The sequence below is a fragment of the Carassius auratus genome, unplaced genomic scaffold (assembly GCF_003368295.1).
Source record: "Carassius auratus strain Wakin unplaced genomic scaffold, ASM336829v1 scaf_tig00052095, whole genome shotgun sequence".
NCBI classification, from domain to species: Eukaryota; Metazoa; Chordata; class Actinopteri; order Cypriniformes; family Cyprinidae; genus Carassius; species Carassius auratus.
In genome coordinates, this window is record NW_020527223.1 from 5001 (window position 1) to 23346 (window position 18346).

An 18346-nucleotide genomic window follows, 5' to 3' on the forward strand; every position below is an offset into this window, starting at 1 on the left:
ATTTTGCAACAAGAAAATGAAACCCGATAACTAACATATTTATTATTTTCCTAATTTAATATTTTTATTCATTAACATAATTTGTTTTAGATTTTGATTGTTGACAGTTTAACCTTGGGTTCTACTGTAATGCACCTTAAAATATTTTAAAATGGTAACTATAGAATAGTTTTTATTGCATCGCTTTCTTTATTAATTTCTTTATTATACAGTGATTTTTTTTATTTATTTATATATAACGCAGGGAGAATGCAAATGCCTACAAAAAAACGTAATGCCTTAAAACATGACTTGCATTGTCTTTTCTTAGAATATTTGGTATTTCCCTATTTCTTTGGAGAAGGGCTTACTTCTAGACTGCTCTTCAAAAAAAAAAAGAAAAAAAAAATCCCCTTTACTTTTAAGTGACCTGTGGAAATCAATGCTAATGCTAAAAAATGGGTTTATGGAATAAATCGGATGTAAGTGGTGTGTTGAGTGTCTAAATCTGTAATTGATGATAATTATCAGACCTGTGGTTCAACTGGATTAAAAAGCCTTGTTTAAACATCTCAAGCGATCAGATTTAGCTTGATTTGATTTAAATTACGATCGGATTGAAAGGGGATATGCACACCTTAATTTGATCGATAAGAAAAAGTGAAGAAAAAACTGTCCTGGCATGTCTTCTGGTATAATTATTTTAAAGCAAAAATAACGATTATACTCCGGTTGCTCCAGTTATCGCGGTAGTTTTTTTCTGAACGCGGTAATTGGACAACTGCGCATGCGCATAAGTGTTAATCATGTTTCCGATGCGCATAAAAATAAAAAATCTGTGTTTTTGCAATGTTCCTTTACAAATCTAAAAGAGGATAGCCTACACATTATTTTTTTTATCAGAACTATATTATTTAAGATACTTCCCCCTGCAGCATCAACATCTTTAAGGGAAATCTGCGGTCTTGTTCGCCCTGTGGTTAATACAGAGATGAGGTTTATTCCCAGAGAAGCCGAACGCGTCCGTATCAAAGAGAAGATGGAGATCGAGCGCTTTTATCCCGGTGTAAACAAACCGAGCATCTACGATCCCTCCAGAGACCCGAGCAAGTGTTCACACATGAAGATTATAGCTCTCTCTTCCCCATGAGAGACTGAGAGATGGATCGAGGAAAAACTTGCTGACTTAAGATCAAAATATGACACACACACACAGATTTTATAGAGACATTGGTATCAGCTTGTAGTGTTTTAAAACCGTTCAAAGGTAATTATGACAAAAACATTTATACTAGCCTATATAGTGTGTGTGTGTGTAGGCTATAATCTATCTGTCTGTCCATCCATCCATTTACAGGGACGTTGTGTCACATTTAACTCACTTCTGGAGACTATTTTGTCCGCAGCCTATAGTTGAGTAATCACGCTTTTATTTATTTCTCCCGCAGCCACGCGTTCCATCAAGAAGCTGTGGGCGGGGTCAGCGCAGGATCCGTCCAATCATAGCTCATTGCGCATCCCGCGGCTCGCTTATAAAGCTGGTTTCCGCATGTGTTTCTCAGCCTCCAGTGCCTCCAGCTCGCCACGGACCGGGTCCGGTGTGTGTTTGAACGGAACCGAGACGCCAATGAGAGGAGAGAAGCGCTGTCCATCCACCCCTCTAGAAGTGAGATTCTCTATCTCTATATATTACTATATACCAGATATGTTATGATTGAATTAAACCGTGTTTCAGTGTGATGTCAGATTCTTTGGTGATTCTCTTATTAGTCGCGGTCAAGGACGAACAGCCTGTAGCTATTTGTTCTGAAAACCGCTGGTTTAGGCTGTTAATGTGTGGAGAACAGCTGCTCTGTATACACATCTGCATAATAACTATATAATATGTAGCTATATATCGGATGTACATGTAATTTGTAGCTATATTTAATATGATGCTATATTTAGTAGAACAGATGTTCACTGGCTTATGTGACCCAAAACCAGTTATAAGGGTAAATTATTTCAGTATCTGAAAGCTGAATAAATCCTCTCTCTATTGATGTATGGTTTTTTTAGGAGGACAATATTTGTCTGAGATACAACTATTTGAAAATCTGGAATCTGAGGGAGCAAAAAAAAAAAAAGTTGTTCAAATTAATTCTTAGCAATGCATATTACTAATCTAAAATTAAGTTTTGATATATCTATTGAAGGAAATTTACAAAATATCTTCATGGAACATGATCTTTACCTAATATCCTAATGCTTTTTGGCATAAAAGAAAAATAATACTAATTTTGACCCATAGAATGTATGGTTGGCAGTTTAGTCCGTTTTCTAGAAAAGGAGTCTGTGCCTGTAAAGAACGGCAGGTTTTCGTCTGTATGTGTCTGGGAAAACCCACAGTTTAGTCTTTATATGTTTGAGAGAGCATCATGTTGGCTGCTTAAAAACTGTTGGACTGGTTGGTTTTGTTCATATGTGTCTGTTAGAAAGGCAGTTTAGTCTGTGTGTAGCAAACAAGTCTATATAGTCCACACATCTGGGAGAAAAGCTCATATTTGGGGGCAACGCTGGTTTAATCTGTTGAATTTGGGAAAACCTTTGTATATGTCTGGGAGTGTCATTTTAAGTTGGTTTAGTCCACATGTGTCTGGAAGAAAGGCAGTATTAGATTAGATAAGATTAGATTAGATTCAACTTTATTGTCATTGCACATGTAAGGTACAAAGCAACGATATGCAGTTAACATCTATCCAGAAGTGCAATAAGCAGTGAGTACATGATATACACACACAGTGTTTACAATATGTTACAAAGTGTACAATAAATATACAGATAAGGCAGTACTATGGACATCATTTTCCTGAGTCTGCTGGTCCTTGTCTGGAGACTCCAGAATCAACTCCTGGAGGGCAGGAGGTTAAACAGTCTATGGTCAAGGTGAGAGGAGTCCTTAAGAATGCTGCGAGCTCGACATAGACCGTGTTTTCTCTGGATGAATAGTGTTGTCTCTGAGGCCAATCACCGTTGTGTCATCTGCAAACTTAATGATGGAGATGGATCCATGCACAGGCCTGCAGTAGAGGGTGTAGAGGGAGAAGAGGAATGGGCTCAGCACATAGCCCTGTGGTACACCCGTGTTGAGTGTGATGGAGGTGCTGCAGGGGTGGCCTGACCTAACATGCTGAGGTCTGTTTTTTTTTCCAGAAATGTTGGTCATGTATAAATGTCACCAACAACAGTCTATTGTAGTCTTTGCATTTGGGAGAAAAACTGGTTTTGTTCATATATTTGTTTGGAAGAACTACGATTTAGACTGTTTGCATTTGGAGTAAAGATGGTTTAGTCTGTATATCTGTGGCGAACAGTTATTTTGAGTGTGTTTGTGTTTGCAGAAATGCAGTATAGTCCATATATGCGGAACACAACATTGTAAACCATTTCATCTGAAAGAATCCAATTGTTTAGTCTGTAAATGTTTAAGAGCATCAGTTTTCTTGTTTTTAACTGGAAAATAGTTGTTTTAGTCCATTCTTTTTGAATGGAAGAAAGCCATTTTAGTCCATATATTTGGACTGAACAATATTTTGTGCATTTGTGTTTGAGAAACTGTAGTTTAGTCCATGTACGTGCGGAACCCAACAGTTAAAACCCTTTGCATTTGGTAGAAAAGCTGGTTTTGTTCATATGTATCTAAAATAACCAGTTGAATTCATTTGCATTCTGAGAAATACTGGTTTAGAGTCTATATTTGTGGTGAACAACTTTTTAGTGTGTATGCAGAAATGTAGTCCATATATGTGTGGAGAACAACAGTTTAAGCCATTTGCATCTTGAAGAACTGATGCTTTATAGTCTCTAAACCATAATTTTAATGAGCTTTTAAAAGAAAAACAGTTGGTTTAGTCCATAAATGGGTGGAAAACATCAGTTAAAGCGCCTTTCAATTTGGGAGAAACGCTGGTTTAGTCTACATATTTGAGGCGAACAGATGTTTTTAGTATGTTTGTGTTTGCAGAAATGCAACATGGAAATAATGCACAACAGTTTAAACCATTTGCACCTGGGAGAATCACCGGTTTAGTCTGTGTGTGTGTGTGTGTGTGTGTGTGTGTGTGTGTGTGTGTGTGTGTGTGTGTGTGTGTGTGTGTGTGTGTGTGTTGGTTTTTCTTCAGCGCAGGACTAGAGTTGTCAGACTAGCGCACACTGATTGTTTGTGAGAGCAGCAAGAGAGGAATAGAGATGGAGAGAAGGCTACGCAAGCGCTTCTGCTGTCTCTTAGCATGCATGCGGCTCAAATCAGTTCACAGTTCGCGTTTGGTCGCCTAATTACCTAATTATGGGCTGCGCCGCGTCCAGAACGCCAGTAGGTGAGAATTGCACGCTCTGTTCTCCTCCGAGCATGAAAAACAACTGGCATTAGAGCGTTGTATGTGAAACCCGAGTCCGACTGCAGCCCACACACACACCTCTTAGAGCGCGCGCGCGAGGGAGAGAGAGAGATGTGCACAAGATGCAGGCTTTCTCTCGCTGGCGAGTGCGTGCATGCATGCATTGGTTTTCAGTGATCATGGCAGATTTGCATGCTTCAAAGACACTGATAGGACATTCCGCATGCATCTGCATTAACCAATAGCGCGCCTTCATCACACGCTACATCCTCGGCTGGAGGCGATGCTAAATGTACATTGTACAGTAATGTTGGGTGATACTCCAGTCATATCACCGTATATCGTCAGCTTGTGAGATCGCTGATGCACTATCATCCTGCGAATTCACTCACTCATTGACTTAGTTGTATAGCGGAGAGAGTGAAACAACTCCAGGGTATATGGCTAAAAACATCCTAATGTTAGTGTAATCTACACCACACATTATATCTTTAGTAGTGCGGTCAAACGATTAATCGCGATTATTTGCGGTTAATCGCATCTAAAATATAAGTCTTTGTTTACATTATACATGTATGTGTATTGTGTATATTTATTATGCATATATAAATACACACACATATTTAAGCAAATATAATGTCAACAGACTTATTTTGGATGCGATTAATCGCGATTAATTTACCATTATGTAATGTTTTAAGTATAAATGTTTAGCAGTTAACATTAACACTATGATTTAGAAATGATTTAGAAGTTTTTTTCTTTATTATTGTGAAGTAATGTTAAAGAACATTATTTTAAAGTTTTACCAAAAAAACTGAATGCATAATTAGCAGTTATTTGTCAAATTATAATAATTGGGAAAAGATAGTCTAATTGTGTGTGTTTAAAATGCCTGCAATGCTCCGTATTAAATTTGCCTTATATTTTATTCCAAAATTTTTGAAAAATGCATTGCATTTAAATGTTATGTAATTTTGTAAAATGTAAAATGACATTACTGAGAATTCAAAAAGTGTTTAACCCATACCCATATCATGAAGAATGTCCATGTTTTTCCTCAGGTTCTGTACATGAAGTGAGGACGGAAAAAACGAAATCCATCGCCTTTCCACTCTGAGAGTCCCGAACAAATGGCCTCAGATTTATTTTCACCATGCACAAAAATCACGTGTTAATCTGGTGCTGTAATTATTAATGAGGTATCATCAGGATACCGGAGCGTCAGCCTTGTTCTGTTAATTGCTGATAAATGAGCCGGTTAAGGTTTGGCTTCAGACGGGAGCGAGAACTGATCACGTTTCACAACATTTACAGGGAAGGTTGTTTATTGGCATTGATGGTGTAATGTGAAACACCTTCAAAATCCATCGAATCTTTTTTGGGTTCTTTAAAATGGAAAATGTTCTCCAGATGGTTAAAATGTTTTTCATATTAAGAAACAAACATAACATCACTGAAAGGTACTTTGTAGAACCAACATTTAAATTTATTTTTTATTGCATCACTTTGAAATGCAGCTTTTTGTATTGACCAAAAAAAATAAATAATAATAATAACAATAAAAAAAAAAAAAAAAAAAAAAAAAAAAAAATATATATATATATATATATATATATATATATATATATATATATATATATATATATATATATATATATATATATATATATATAATTTTTTTTTTTTGGTCAATACAGAAAGCTGCATTTCACATTAAATTCTTTAGTGAAAATTTATTTATTTTTCAAAAATTATAATTATATATATTTACATATTTACTTTCATATTTTAATATCTTAATATTTTAATCAATATAATATGGCACAATATTATTCATATTGTAATATTAATTTAATATTTACATAATGCACATTATTTGTTTAGTTATATTGCTGATATACTTAATATTTATTTTTATAATATCCCATTGCAATTAGATAGCTTTATTTTATTTTTATTTTTTTATGAACATTGATTTAATTCTTTTTTTTATCTGATTCAAACACACATTTATGATAATTAGAATGTTTATTTTTGATAATTCGTTTTACAAAAGATGTAAATAAACTAAATTTATAAATATTGTAATATCTGAATTAATGTAATATTAGTATTGTATAATTGAATATTAAAATAATATTTACATATAATAATTAATAGAATTCTATATTTATATTGTTGATGTATATTTAATGTTATGTATACAATGTCCAATAGCAATCAAATATTTTCGAAATAGCATTATGTTTTAATACTAATTTTGTTTTAATGTTTTTACAATAAATATATAGTTTATGATGACATGTAAATAAAAAAATGATTTAATAAAAATGATAATGCTATTAATAATATATATTAATTCATATATTTTCGTATTAATTTAATTGTTTTGCCAGTCATCCATAAAGAATTACAGTACACTTACAATAAATGTTTTTTATTGGCATCACTGGTTTATTATTATTTTATATATATATTTATAATGTAAAAAATAATTAATACTAATAATATATAGTATTTTTTTTTATTGACTTCTCAAAGCATAAGCGTGTCAAGATGAGATTACATCAGATCTGCCCATGCTTTGTAACTTCTGCTGAGGTCAGGGGATGTTTTCGGGACAGTTTCAGGACAAGGACGGAGAGTCGAGCGCTTCGCTGAGAGCAGATGGACTGGATTGGAGTATTTACTGCTGAAGACCTCTGTGCTGTGTTTGATTTGTTTGTGGGTCACTCAGCTAGAACTAAACGCTCCTGTTGATTTCCCGCAGAGGAGTCCCGCTGCTGTTATTGTAGATCATATCAGCCTCAATGTTATCAGAAACAGCTTTGTGATCTCGCTCTTATTTCAGAGAGACCACGCGAGAGTTATAGAGTCGATCTCATGAAAACACACTCGGGTCACATTTCAAGACATTTGTGTGTCTTTTTGTAAACAATTGCATTTGATATTGTGATATTTTTCACATTATGAAGTGATTTCTTCGGTGAAGTTAAGCCTCGATCCGTGTGCCGAGTCAGAAAAGCCTGGTGCATGAAGTGAAAGAAAAGACTGAATGAAAAGAATGAATGCTGGTCTTTTTTTCATCCAACTAAACTGATGCACTATTGACTGATGCATCGGATGCATCAAGCCAGTCATTCAGTTCAGAGTTTTCTAGATCATTTCTGCATGTTTGTGTGTAATAGACATTCAGAGAAAGCACCGCACTGGCTGTGTAGGTTGTATAAATGTTGCATCTTGACTGCATGTTGATGCACGAGAGCGTAAGAGAAGCACTTCAGCTCTTCTGCTGTGGAAGGCATTAGAGAGACCAGATGACCCTGATTCTTATTGATCAGATGAGTCCGAACTTCACATAAACTGGAATAAATTCTACCTAAATTGCACAGAATATATATATATATATATATATATATATATATATACATATATATATATATATATGTATATATATATATATATGTATATATATATATGTATATATAATGTACATTAATAAAATTTGAGCAATGTAGCATTAATATTGTAAGTAGTAAATTAATTATTCATAATGCATTTTATATTTATTTTATAATTTATTATATCTAAATAAATAAGATTATAATGTTGAAATTTAATTATATGGTAATATTTTTAAATAATAATTCATATTAATTTTTATTTATTTTACAGTATACCAGTAGCAATCAGATATGTTATGGAACCAAAATACAATTTTTACAATAAATATCTGCAATAAATGCGGATTTGTATTGTGTATATTTGTGTTATAGGAGAATGCTCAGTTTTGTTTTTATCATAATTAAAAAAAAATTTATTTTTTTTTTAATTAAAACATCTGGTCACACTATTTATAAAAGTCGATTAACTTTTTTCTTAATTAATGAATTAAATACTTTTTTAATATATGTAATGTGTATATATAATATATTCTAAGATCTCTGTATATAATAGCGGTCAGATGTTGTGTGGCTGTCGTGCAGCAAGGTTTGGTCTCCAGGGCAGTAGGTGGCAGTAGTGAGTCGCTCATCCTCTCTTCCCCAAACAGTGGCAGGTGACAGGTTGCGTGTGGACTGGAGCCCGAGGAGTTCCTGCTCTGACCTGGTGCTCTTGGGCAACACACGGACCAGTTTGGCGCACGGCCTGGGCGCAACATTTGGGCGCTCGGACCGTTTCCTCAAGGTGCCAAAGTTTCCTCTCAATCTGTTCCATGTCCATTTTTACTTCACAGCGTTCCCTTCCTCTCCTCTCGCAGCATTTCTGCAGCCCCTAAAAAAACTCTTAAAGGGACAGTTCACACAAAATTAAACAATGCCTATTAATTTTGTCACTCTATGGTAAGTAGTCTGATTATAATCGCTATTCGTATCCGTCAGTATCGATCATTATCACGATAAATGTTTATTTCTTTCAAGTTTAAAGCCAGACCATTTTTTTTCCTGAAAAAAATAAATAAAAAAAAATTTATTTCTTATTTTCTGCATGTAATATTGTTTCAAATCAAGAAACGGGTTTGTGTTGCTTAATAAAATTAATAATTAGTGCTGTCAAACGATTAATCGTGATTAATCCCATCCAGAATAAGTTTTCGTTTAGACAATATTTTTATGTGTACTATGTTTATTTATAATGTATATATAAATACACACACAGTATATATTTTAAAAATATTTACATGTATATATTTATATTCACATTATTTATATTAAATATATAAATACATTTAATGTATAAACAATATATTTTTCTGAAATATATACATGCATGTTTGTGTATTTATAGGCCACATAATAAATACATGCAGTACACACATATTTTGTAAACAATCTTTTATTTTGGATGTGATTAATCGTGATCTTAAGGAAATGTTTCAAAGTCAAATCATACATTTCAAAATAAGAGCCCTTGTGTATCTTGGTCTTGTTTATGATGTGAAAAAATACGTCATTATGCATAACCTTTTTTTATTATTGGTATTTTTGTTCATACATTTCTCCTCTTTGAGCTGCTGGAAGTAGTAAAGCATAGCAATTTTAAAATAAGAGTTTTTAGTTTGGTTACTGTTCGTATTTTACTTCCCAGTTTGATCGAGCATTCAGAACTAGCAACGCTTAGCCATTTCAAAATAAGAGTCTGTGTATTTTAGGCTTGTTTATTATTGAAAAGTCCCTTAATATGCATACAGTCTTATTAGTTAACCTATTATTTGTGTTTTGGTTAACCATATTTCTTATCAATTTGAAAGAGCAGCTTAAACAGTAAAGCATATATATTTCAAAATAAGAGTCCCGGTATATTTTGGGCTTGTTTATTATTTAAAAGTCCCTTAATATGTATAAAATCTTTTTTCATATTTGTATTTTGGATCCCATATTTTTCATCTTTTTGAGTGAGCAATCAAAAATGTCAGATAAGATACATTTCAAAATAAGAGTCCCGGTGTATTTTTTCCTTGTTATTTGTATTTTTGTAAAAATCTGGCATTTAAATCACTGTAAACTTTTATAATCTCTCTGGGGGAAAATAAAAGAGAGATTCAAATCATTATTTGACACAGATTTTATTAGTAGCACCAAAATAATGTATTTATTTAATGCCTTTCTTCAGAAACACATTACCATATAAGTGAAATTAATATTGACTTCTACTTAATGTGCATTTATATATGAGAACAGAAGCCAATTTCATATATATATGTAAATATTAGAGAAAATGCATATTGTGTTTTAAACCAGTGAAAGAATTTGAGATACTTGATTTAATTTGGGATTGTTCTGTAACGGCATTCTGTATTAATTTTGCAAGTCTTAAAAATTCTTAAACTTGATTTTCTAAACTCTGCAGAAGCCCTATGTTATTAGAAAGTGGGCCACGGATCCTGCTTCTTCCGTCTCGCTCCAAGGCCTGCCATTCACAAGCTATTTCTGTCATCATTATGTGGTTAGCGGTCTTCAGACGTCCTCACTTGTGGCTGCGCAGTCGCCTGAAGAAAGCAAAACGCTGTCGAGCGCTTTTTCTGTCAGATCGGATCTGATTAAGAGTTTTTGACTCTGTGTTCTGAGCAGAAAATGATTTTCTCAGCTTTCCTCGGCTTGATAATGACCTAATTAACCCGATCATCCAACTCGTTAGAGGGCCAATTGCACTAGACTCGGTTCCTCGCTCTGAGTTTCATTAAATGTTCACTAGTTAGTTTTCTAATCATTCATGAGTCATTCTGAGTAATAAGTAATTAGTTCTTAATGTGGTTTTTCAGAACGGAATCCATGGCATTGCTGCACTGATGTGTTTTTCAGAATCCTTTGACTTTAGGTCATTTGTGAAACTGATCTGCTTGAATTATCTGGTGAAAAAAAAACTCGTAATACTATGAACTTCAGTTTTGGGAAATTGAAACTAATTTCAGTTAAGATGGGAGAATATTAACTAAATCCAAATGTTAAATTGGTTGCATGCGTTAATGTATACACTAATTCATATTTGTTTATTTCTGTAAGAGCTTTCTCTTTTATGTAGGCATTGTTTTCAATTAAAGCAATTAATTTGTAAAACAATTTTCAAAAATATTTATATATACTATCAAAATTAAATTTTTATTAATAAAAAAAAAGTTATTTTTTATTTAATTATTTTTATTTTTATGTTATTCTTTATATTTTATATAGTTCAAATGTATTACAGTTTAAGTTTAATTTATTATATATCAAGAATGCATTTATGTAATTTTTTATATATATATATATATATATATATATATATATATACACACACACACACACACACACACAAATAAATATAAATTATTTATGAATTTTATTTTTATATTAATTTTGAATTTAAATTAAGTTTTAATTTAATTACAAATAATAATAAAAATAATAATATTAATACTAATAAATGACAAATGTAATAACAAATGTATTAATTATGTGTATTTAGTGTTGTTTTTAGCATTTTCTTTTCTTACCATACCTACAACCCACTAGTAGAGAACCACAGATCTGGGCTATTACTGGAAACTAAAACTACTGAACAAATTATTAGTTGAAATAAACATGGAATAAAATAAAATCTTTTAAAACTTAAACTGATTTTTTTTTTTCAGCTAGTTGCAAAGGAGACATGTTTAATTTCAATTAAGTTTATTGTGGTGCACCAAAATAAATCAAACTGAAATAAAAAAGAGAAAATAATAAAAACTATATATATATATATATAATTAGCAAAAATGCACAACAAAATGAAAATCAAAATTAAATAAATTGACACAAAATAAAGTGTTATAAATCTATAAAATATTTTCTATATTCTATAAGATATTTTTTAACATACTCTGATTCTAAAATAAGGCTGCCATTGTTATAAAGAATAAATTCTACAGTACATCAAATATAAACTGTACGATGATGCTCAAACACAGGGAGAGCTCGGCAGGAATAGTGTGTCTCGTGAGAGGGAGACAGGTGTCATCATGGGGAATGTGTGTGTGTGTGTGTGTGTGTGTTAATGAGAGAGAGCCACAGTAACACTGATCAAACGTGCTGCATGTGACGTCATCCAGCATCCATCCCGCCGTATCCTTGGAGAAATCGTTCCATGGCGACTGGTTGCTATAGAAATGCTCATTTCCTTCTAAGCTCCAGTGGAATAACGGGGTGTGAGCGCGACGTGGCATGCCTCTGACGACAGACTCCATGGAGAAGCTTTTGTTCCTGTGTGGAGCGAGCGGAGAGCCGGTATCACTGCTCAGTCCGTGTGTGTGTGTGTGTGTGTGTGTGTGTGGGAATGCCGTCGATCGCTGTCTGTCGCTCTTATGATGAGATGTGTGTGTTATCCAGCCTCGCAGACAGACTGACGGATGAGGCTCCTGTTCAAAGCGCTCATGTTTAATTACTGTCTGTTTGTTGTTGTTGTGAAACCTGTGTGTGTGTGTGTGTGTGTGTGTGTGTGCTCAGAGGGTTGTTTTGCATGCAAATAGAGAAGTCAAGATTCAGTCTGACACTGTCCTAGAGGAGAGTAGTCTGCTGTGATTTGATGTAGTCTACTTTGATCTGTTCTATTCCGTTCCATTCTTCCTTAGTTTTATTATATTATATTCTGTTTGATTCTACTGTTCTTCTATTCTAGCAGCACTGAAGTCCTTCTGTTCTATTGTGTTTTTAGTCATCTAGGCTACTGTCCATCTAATCAAGGCTGTTATTTTCTGATTCACTGCACAGAATTATTGTTTGTAATTTTTATATTATTATTATTATTATTATATATTATCCTCTAGATTGTTTCTACTGTTCTACAGTCTTCCTATTCTAGTGTCGTCTTCAAATCTTTTATTTTCTGTATTGGTTTATTTCATTCTAGTCTGCTGCTGTGTTCTACTGCACTAGAGCTAGAGGTTCTTCTAATCTGTTCTATTTGATTCTATTCTGTCATATTCTACTCTATTCTAGTCATTTGGTCTTATTTTCTGCTCCGTTAAATTTGTATCTATTCTACTCATATAATCTCCATCTATTCTACTGTTAATTTAGGTTCTGCTGCACTGCAGTCATTCTATTCTATTCTATTCTATTCTATTCTATTCTATTCTATTCTATTCTATTCACTTCTGGTTTATTTTATTCCACTCTACTACTATTTCCTCCATATAGGCTAGATTGCCATGTTCTTTTCTACTGCACTGTAGTTCTAGATCTATTTTATTCTATTCTATACTGTTCTGTTTGTTCCACTGTTCTATTATACCTCACTGCACTCATATATTCTCACCTTCTATTCTAGACTGTTATTGCCCTGTGGTAATTCTATTCTATTCCATTCTATTCAGCTCAGGTTTATTTTATTCTGCTCTACTACTATTTTCTCCATGTAGGCTAGACTGACATGCTCTTTTCTAATGTAATGACGTTCTGCATTCTATTCCACGGTTTTATTATACTCCACTTTACTCATCTATTGTCAAATCTATTCTAAACTGTTGTTTTCTACTACACTGCAGTCCTTCTATTCTATTCTTCTATTCTATTCTATTATATTCCCTTCCACTGTTTTATTATACTCCACTGTACTCATTTATTCTCGAAATCTATTCTAGACTGTTATTTTCTACTACACTGCAGTTCTTCTATTCAATTCTATTCTGTTCTATTCCACTGTTCTATTATACTCCACTGTACTCATTTATTCTCAAAATCTATTCTAAACTGTTGTTTTGTATTGCACTGCAGTCCTTCTATTCTATTCTTCTATTCAATTCTATTCTATTCCACTGTACTCATTTATTCTCAATCTATTCTAAACTGTTGTTTTCTATTGCACTGTAATCCTTCTATTCTATTTTATTTTCTCGAAATATATTCTAGACTGTTATTTTCTACTACACTGCAGTCCTTCTATTCTATTCTCTTCTATTTTATTCTCTTCTATTCTATTCTATTCTATTCTATTCTATTCCCTTCCACTGTTCTATTATATTCCACTTTACTCATCTATTCTCAAAAGCTATTCTAGACTGTTATTTTCTACTACACTGCAGTTCTTCTATTCAGTTCTATTCTGTTCTATTCCACTGTTCTATTATACTCCACTGTACTCATCTATTCTCAAAATGTATTCTAGACTGTTATTACTGCACTGCAGTCCTTCTATTCTATTCTATTCTATTCTATTATATTATATTATATTCTTCTATTTTATTCTATTCCATTGTTCTATTATACTCCACTGTACTCATTTATTCTCAATCTATTCTAAACTGTTGTCTTGTATTGCACTGCAGTCCTTCTATTCTATTCTTCTATTCAATTCTATTCTATTCAATCCCACTTCTATTATGCTCCACTGTACTCATCTATTCTCAAAATCTATTCTAAACTGTTGTTTTCTATTGCACTGCGGTCCTTCTATTCTATTTAATTTCATTCCATTCCACTGTTCTGTTATACTCCACTGTACTCATCTATTCTCAAAATGTATTCTAAACTGTTATTACTGCACTGCAGTCCTTCTATTCTATTCTATTCTATTCTATTCCACTCTGCAACTATATTTCTCCATCTAGGCTAGATTGGGATTGGGAAGTTCTGCATTCTATTCTATTCTATCGTAGTGAGTGTCAGGGCTGTGGTCGATGTCATTGTGTTATTGAGGTCATCAGCTGTAGTTTTATGAAACGAGATGACTGGAAAATGGCAAATCTTCTGTAACAGAGTCCTGCTGTACGAAGCTCATTGAATTTGTGCCGTTCTCCTGGGCTTGAGCTCTTAAGGGACTGAATCTCAGTGTTCAGTAGGGCAGTAGGTGACGCGCTCTGCAGCGCTCTGTGTGTGTGTGTGTGTGTGTGTGTAGACTGCAATGCTGTTGTTATTTCCTCCAGCTCATGTAGGGAATTATCAGCGTGCATGTCAAGAGCTCTAGGGGACGGCGCTCGAATGCTTTTTAATTCAATACCTATCTGTTGTTATTCTGCCGTCCGCTCCACTTACTGTTCCATGACGCGCCGGCTAATGCATTTACCCTCGTGAGTAAACTCATACATACTGAGAAGGGTTCAAACACACCAGGTGCTGCAGTTATTAAAGACACAGAGACGCATGTGACCTTACACACACACACACACACACACACACACCTCATGCACGGTCTGATGAGACACGAAGGTCTTAGAATGCAGCTTTGCTCTTGAGGGATTGTCACTTCTAGGTCAAGATTTTGCTGGAATATCAACAACCTGTTACTAGTTCTCAGTATAAGAGGTTTCCCATTACTAAGCCTTGAAGTTAAGTGTGTACGTGCAGCGTTTATGGTTTCTTTAAATGATCAGATGCATCTGCTGGAGCAGAAAACAGCAGAAACCATCCCACAGACGCACACTGAAGGAGAAACCAGAGCCGTATTTACAGACCAGAAGATCACTGAGACTTGAGGGTTATTACAGTTAACTAAAACCATCTAACATTTTTGTTAATTGAAATGAAATCAGATTTGAACTTTAATTAAATGAAGTATTTCAGCTAGTATCCAAAGCTAAATCTGTTTAACTTGATGTGCGAAAATAACTAAAACTGTAATTAAAAATATAAATAAAAGCAAAAAGACACAACAAAATTACTAAAATTAAGAAATAAAACAGATTGAAAGATCACGGATTTCAAAAATATTTTGCTGTGTACATACAAAATCTATCTTTTTTTTAATTAAGCTGAATTTTACAAAATATTTGTATTTATTATACTTGTATTTATTTTGTTAAATCTGTCATGTGAAGCTGATATGGCAATGCATTTAAATACAACAAACCAACTAAAACTCAATTGCATATACATTCATGCATTTTTGCATTGGCTTTTATCCAAGAGAATGCATCAGCAATATTAATAATATTACATGCCAGATTTATTAGACGGCTAGATTAGGAAGCAAACCAGAGAAGAAAATAAATGCAGAATGGAAAAACAGTTTTTGTTAATGAAATGAAGCCATTTGAAGGTAACCTCCTCTTTAAAGCTTTTACTCAGTGTTTCATCTTCTCCTCTCAGGTAAATGTTGAGGACGGTAGCGACATGTTACCCAAATCCAGACGAGCTCTCACCATTCAAGAGATCGCAGCGCTGGCCAGGTCTTCACTCCACGGTAAAGATCGCAGTCTCTCTGACAACATTTGTGATCATACACCCGAACATTACTGCTTGCATATTTATTTAAATACGTGCATGTTTATTTGCAGGAATATATGCAATGTCTGTGTTTGTAATCTGTAACCAAATATAATTCAGTTGCACAGCCTCCAAACGAATGCAATAACAAAGTAACTTTAATAAAACAGATATACATTTAAGTTTTTTCTGCTTCAAAATGTCATGTTTAATTTAATGTGTTTCTTGCAGTTTCTGAGTGAAAATGGTTTCTGCATCAAATTTAGATGTACCTTCTCGTAACCTTCAGAAGTTAAAATGCATTAATTTCATGCCGATTAGTGTTAATGTAATCCAGAAGTTCCTGTTGTAGGTGATGCACCTTTTTAAAAACCTTGTCAATAGTTAACACGGTAATTTAATGCTGTAATAAAAGGTACAGCAATGATGTCAAATAACAATAGATGAACATGAAGCGACTCCATTGAGATGCTGTATTGTGCTCAGATCATTAGGTGTCCATAAAGATCACAAAAACATTACCCTCACACACACACACACACATGCTTTCATTGCACGTGACGAGTTCTTTGTGTCATACTGATTGACAGCGTGACCTGGATTATTCCTAATGTATTATGCAGCAATTCGGGTGACTGACCCCTGTGTGTGTGTGTGTGTGTGTGTGTTCAGGTTTCTCGCAGGTGGTCAAAGATCATGTGACGAAGCCCACGGCGATGGCTCAGGGCCGCGTGGCTCACCTGATCGAGTGGAAGGGCTGGTGTAAACCCAGCGACACACCCGTCGCCCTCGAGTCACACCTCACATCGTACTCACATCTGTCCGAGGGCGAGCAGGAGGCACGATTCCGCTGCAGGTCAGTGACCGCTGTAGTGTAGGCATGTGAAGGTATTAAAGAGGGCATCTGAATGCATTTGAGTGCACACACATGCACGCACACATGCACACACACACACACTCACATATATGCACACATGCACACACACACGCACACACACGCACACATGCACACACAGGCACACATGCACACACATGCGCACACACACACAAATGCACACACACACACACACACACACACACACACACGCACATGCACACACACATGGGCGCACACACATGCGCACACACACATGCACACACATGAACACACACATATGCACAAACACACACATGCACGCACAACATACACACACACACATACACACACACACACACACACACACACACACACATGCACGCATACTCACAGACACATGCACACACACACATGCACACACACACGCACACACATGAACACACACATATGCACAAACACACACATGCACGCACACACATACACACACACATACACACACACACACATGCACGCATACTCACAGACACATGCACACACACACATGCGCACACACACATGCACACACATGAACACACACATATGCACAAACACACACATGCACACACACACATGCACGCATACTCACAGACACATGAATGCAATTACATGAGCTAATCAGAATGCACTTGTAATATTGTACGTTTTTTGGTCCAAGTGATCATTGTTTAGCATTTGTAAATATTGTCACTTAGCCTGTTTTTTTATTTATTTATATGTTATATGTTTGTTCCATGGGATTCTGTATTTTTAAACATTGTAACATTCTTTACTTGAATAATGATAAATAAATAAAAATAGTGCTGGGCAATGATTAATCGCGATTGATCGCATCCAAAATAAAAGTTTTTGTTCACATTATATATGTACGTTTATATTTATTGTGTATATAATTACACGCGCATACAGTATATATTTAGTAAATATTTACATGTTTATATTTATAGAAATATGTTTATTATATACACATAACATATTTTTATCTTAAATATATACATGCATTTGTTTGTATTTAAATATACACCTTACACACATGAATATATTATGTGAACAAAAACTTTATTTTGAATTCAATTAATCATGATTAATCGTTTGACAGCACTTAAATCGACAAGATCTACAAATGAAAAAAATAGATAATAAAACCATGTAACGGTAGATGAACCTTCAGGATCTAGATTGGAAAGAAACTTCACTTCAGGCAGCACTTACATACTCCAGAATGTAAAAGATATGAATTGTAATTGAAATCTACAGAAGCAAATAGATGAGGTGCAATAAACATTTTAATGCATATTTTGATGTTTTTTTTTTACTTGTACTAGTCAGAAACGGCATGTTGTGAAAAGCCAAACAGCCCTGTTTTGGATCGTTTTATTTCAAATTAAATGTGAAATTTTTGTGTTAATAAGGTTTGAAGATTAATATAAAGTACTTAAGTA

At 34.1% G+C, this 18346-nt stretch overlaps 1 protein-coding gene across 3 annotated transcripts; it reads left to right on the forward strand.

Moving 5' to 3' along the window:
• Nucleotides 1-1386: 1386 nt before the first annotated feature.
• On the forward strand, nt 1387-17004 carry LOC113090036 (protein FAM131A-like). Of its 3 annotated transcripts, XM_026256152.1 has the most exons (4): nt 4125-4334; nt 8410-8543; nt 15896-15989; nt 16685-17004. In XM_026256152.1, the coding sequence occupies exons 1-4, from the start codon at nt 4304-4306 to the stop codon at nt 16888-16890; spliced, it is 465 nt and encodes a 154-aa protein (XP_026111937.1). In that variant the 5' UTR covers nt 4125-4303; the 3' UTR covers nt 16891-17004. The 3 variants fall into 3 exon arrangements, with proteins under 3 accessions (XP_026111938.1, XP_026111937.1, XP_026111939.1); XM_026256153.1 differs by lacking the exons at nt 4125-4334; nt 8410-8543 and adding an exon at nt 1387-1645 and having other exon boundaries at nt 16685-16997; XM_026256154.1 differs by lacking the exons at nt 4125-4334; nt 8410-8543 and adding an exon at nt 11758-12097.
• The last annotated feature ends 1342 nt before the right edge of the window (nt 17005-18346 follow it).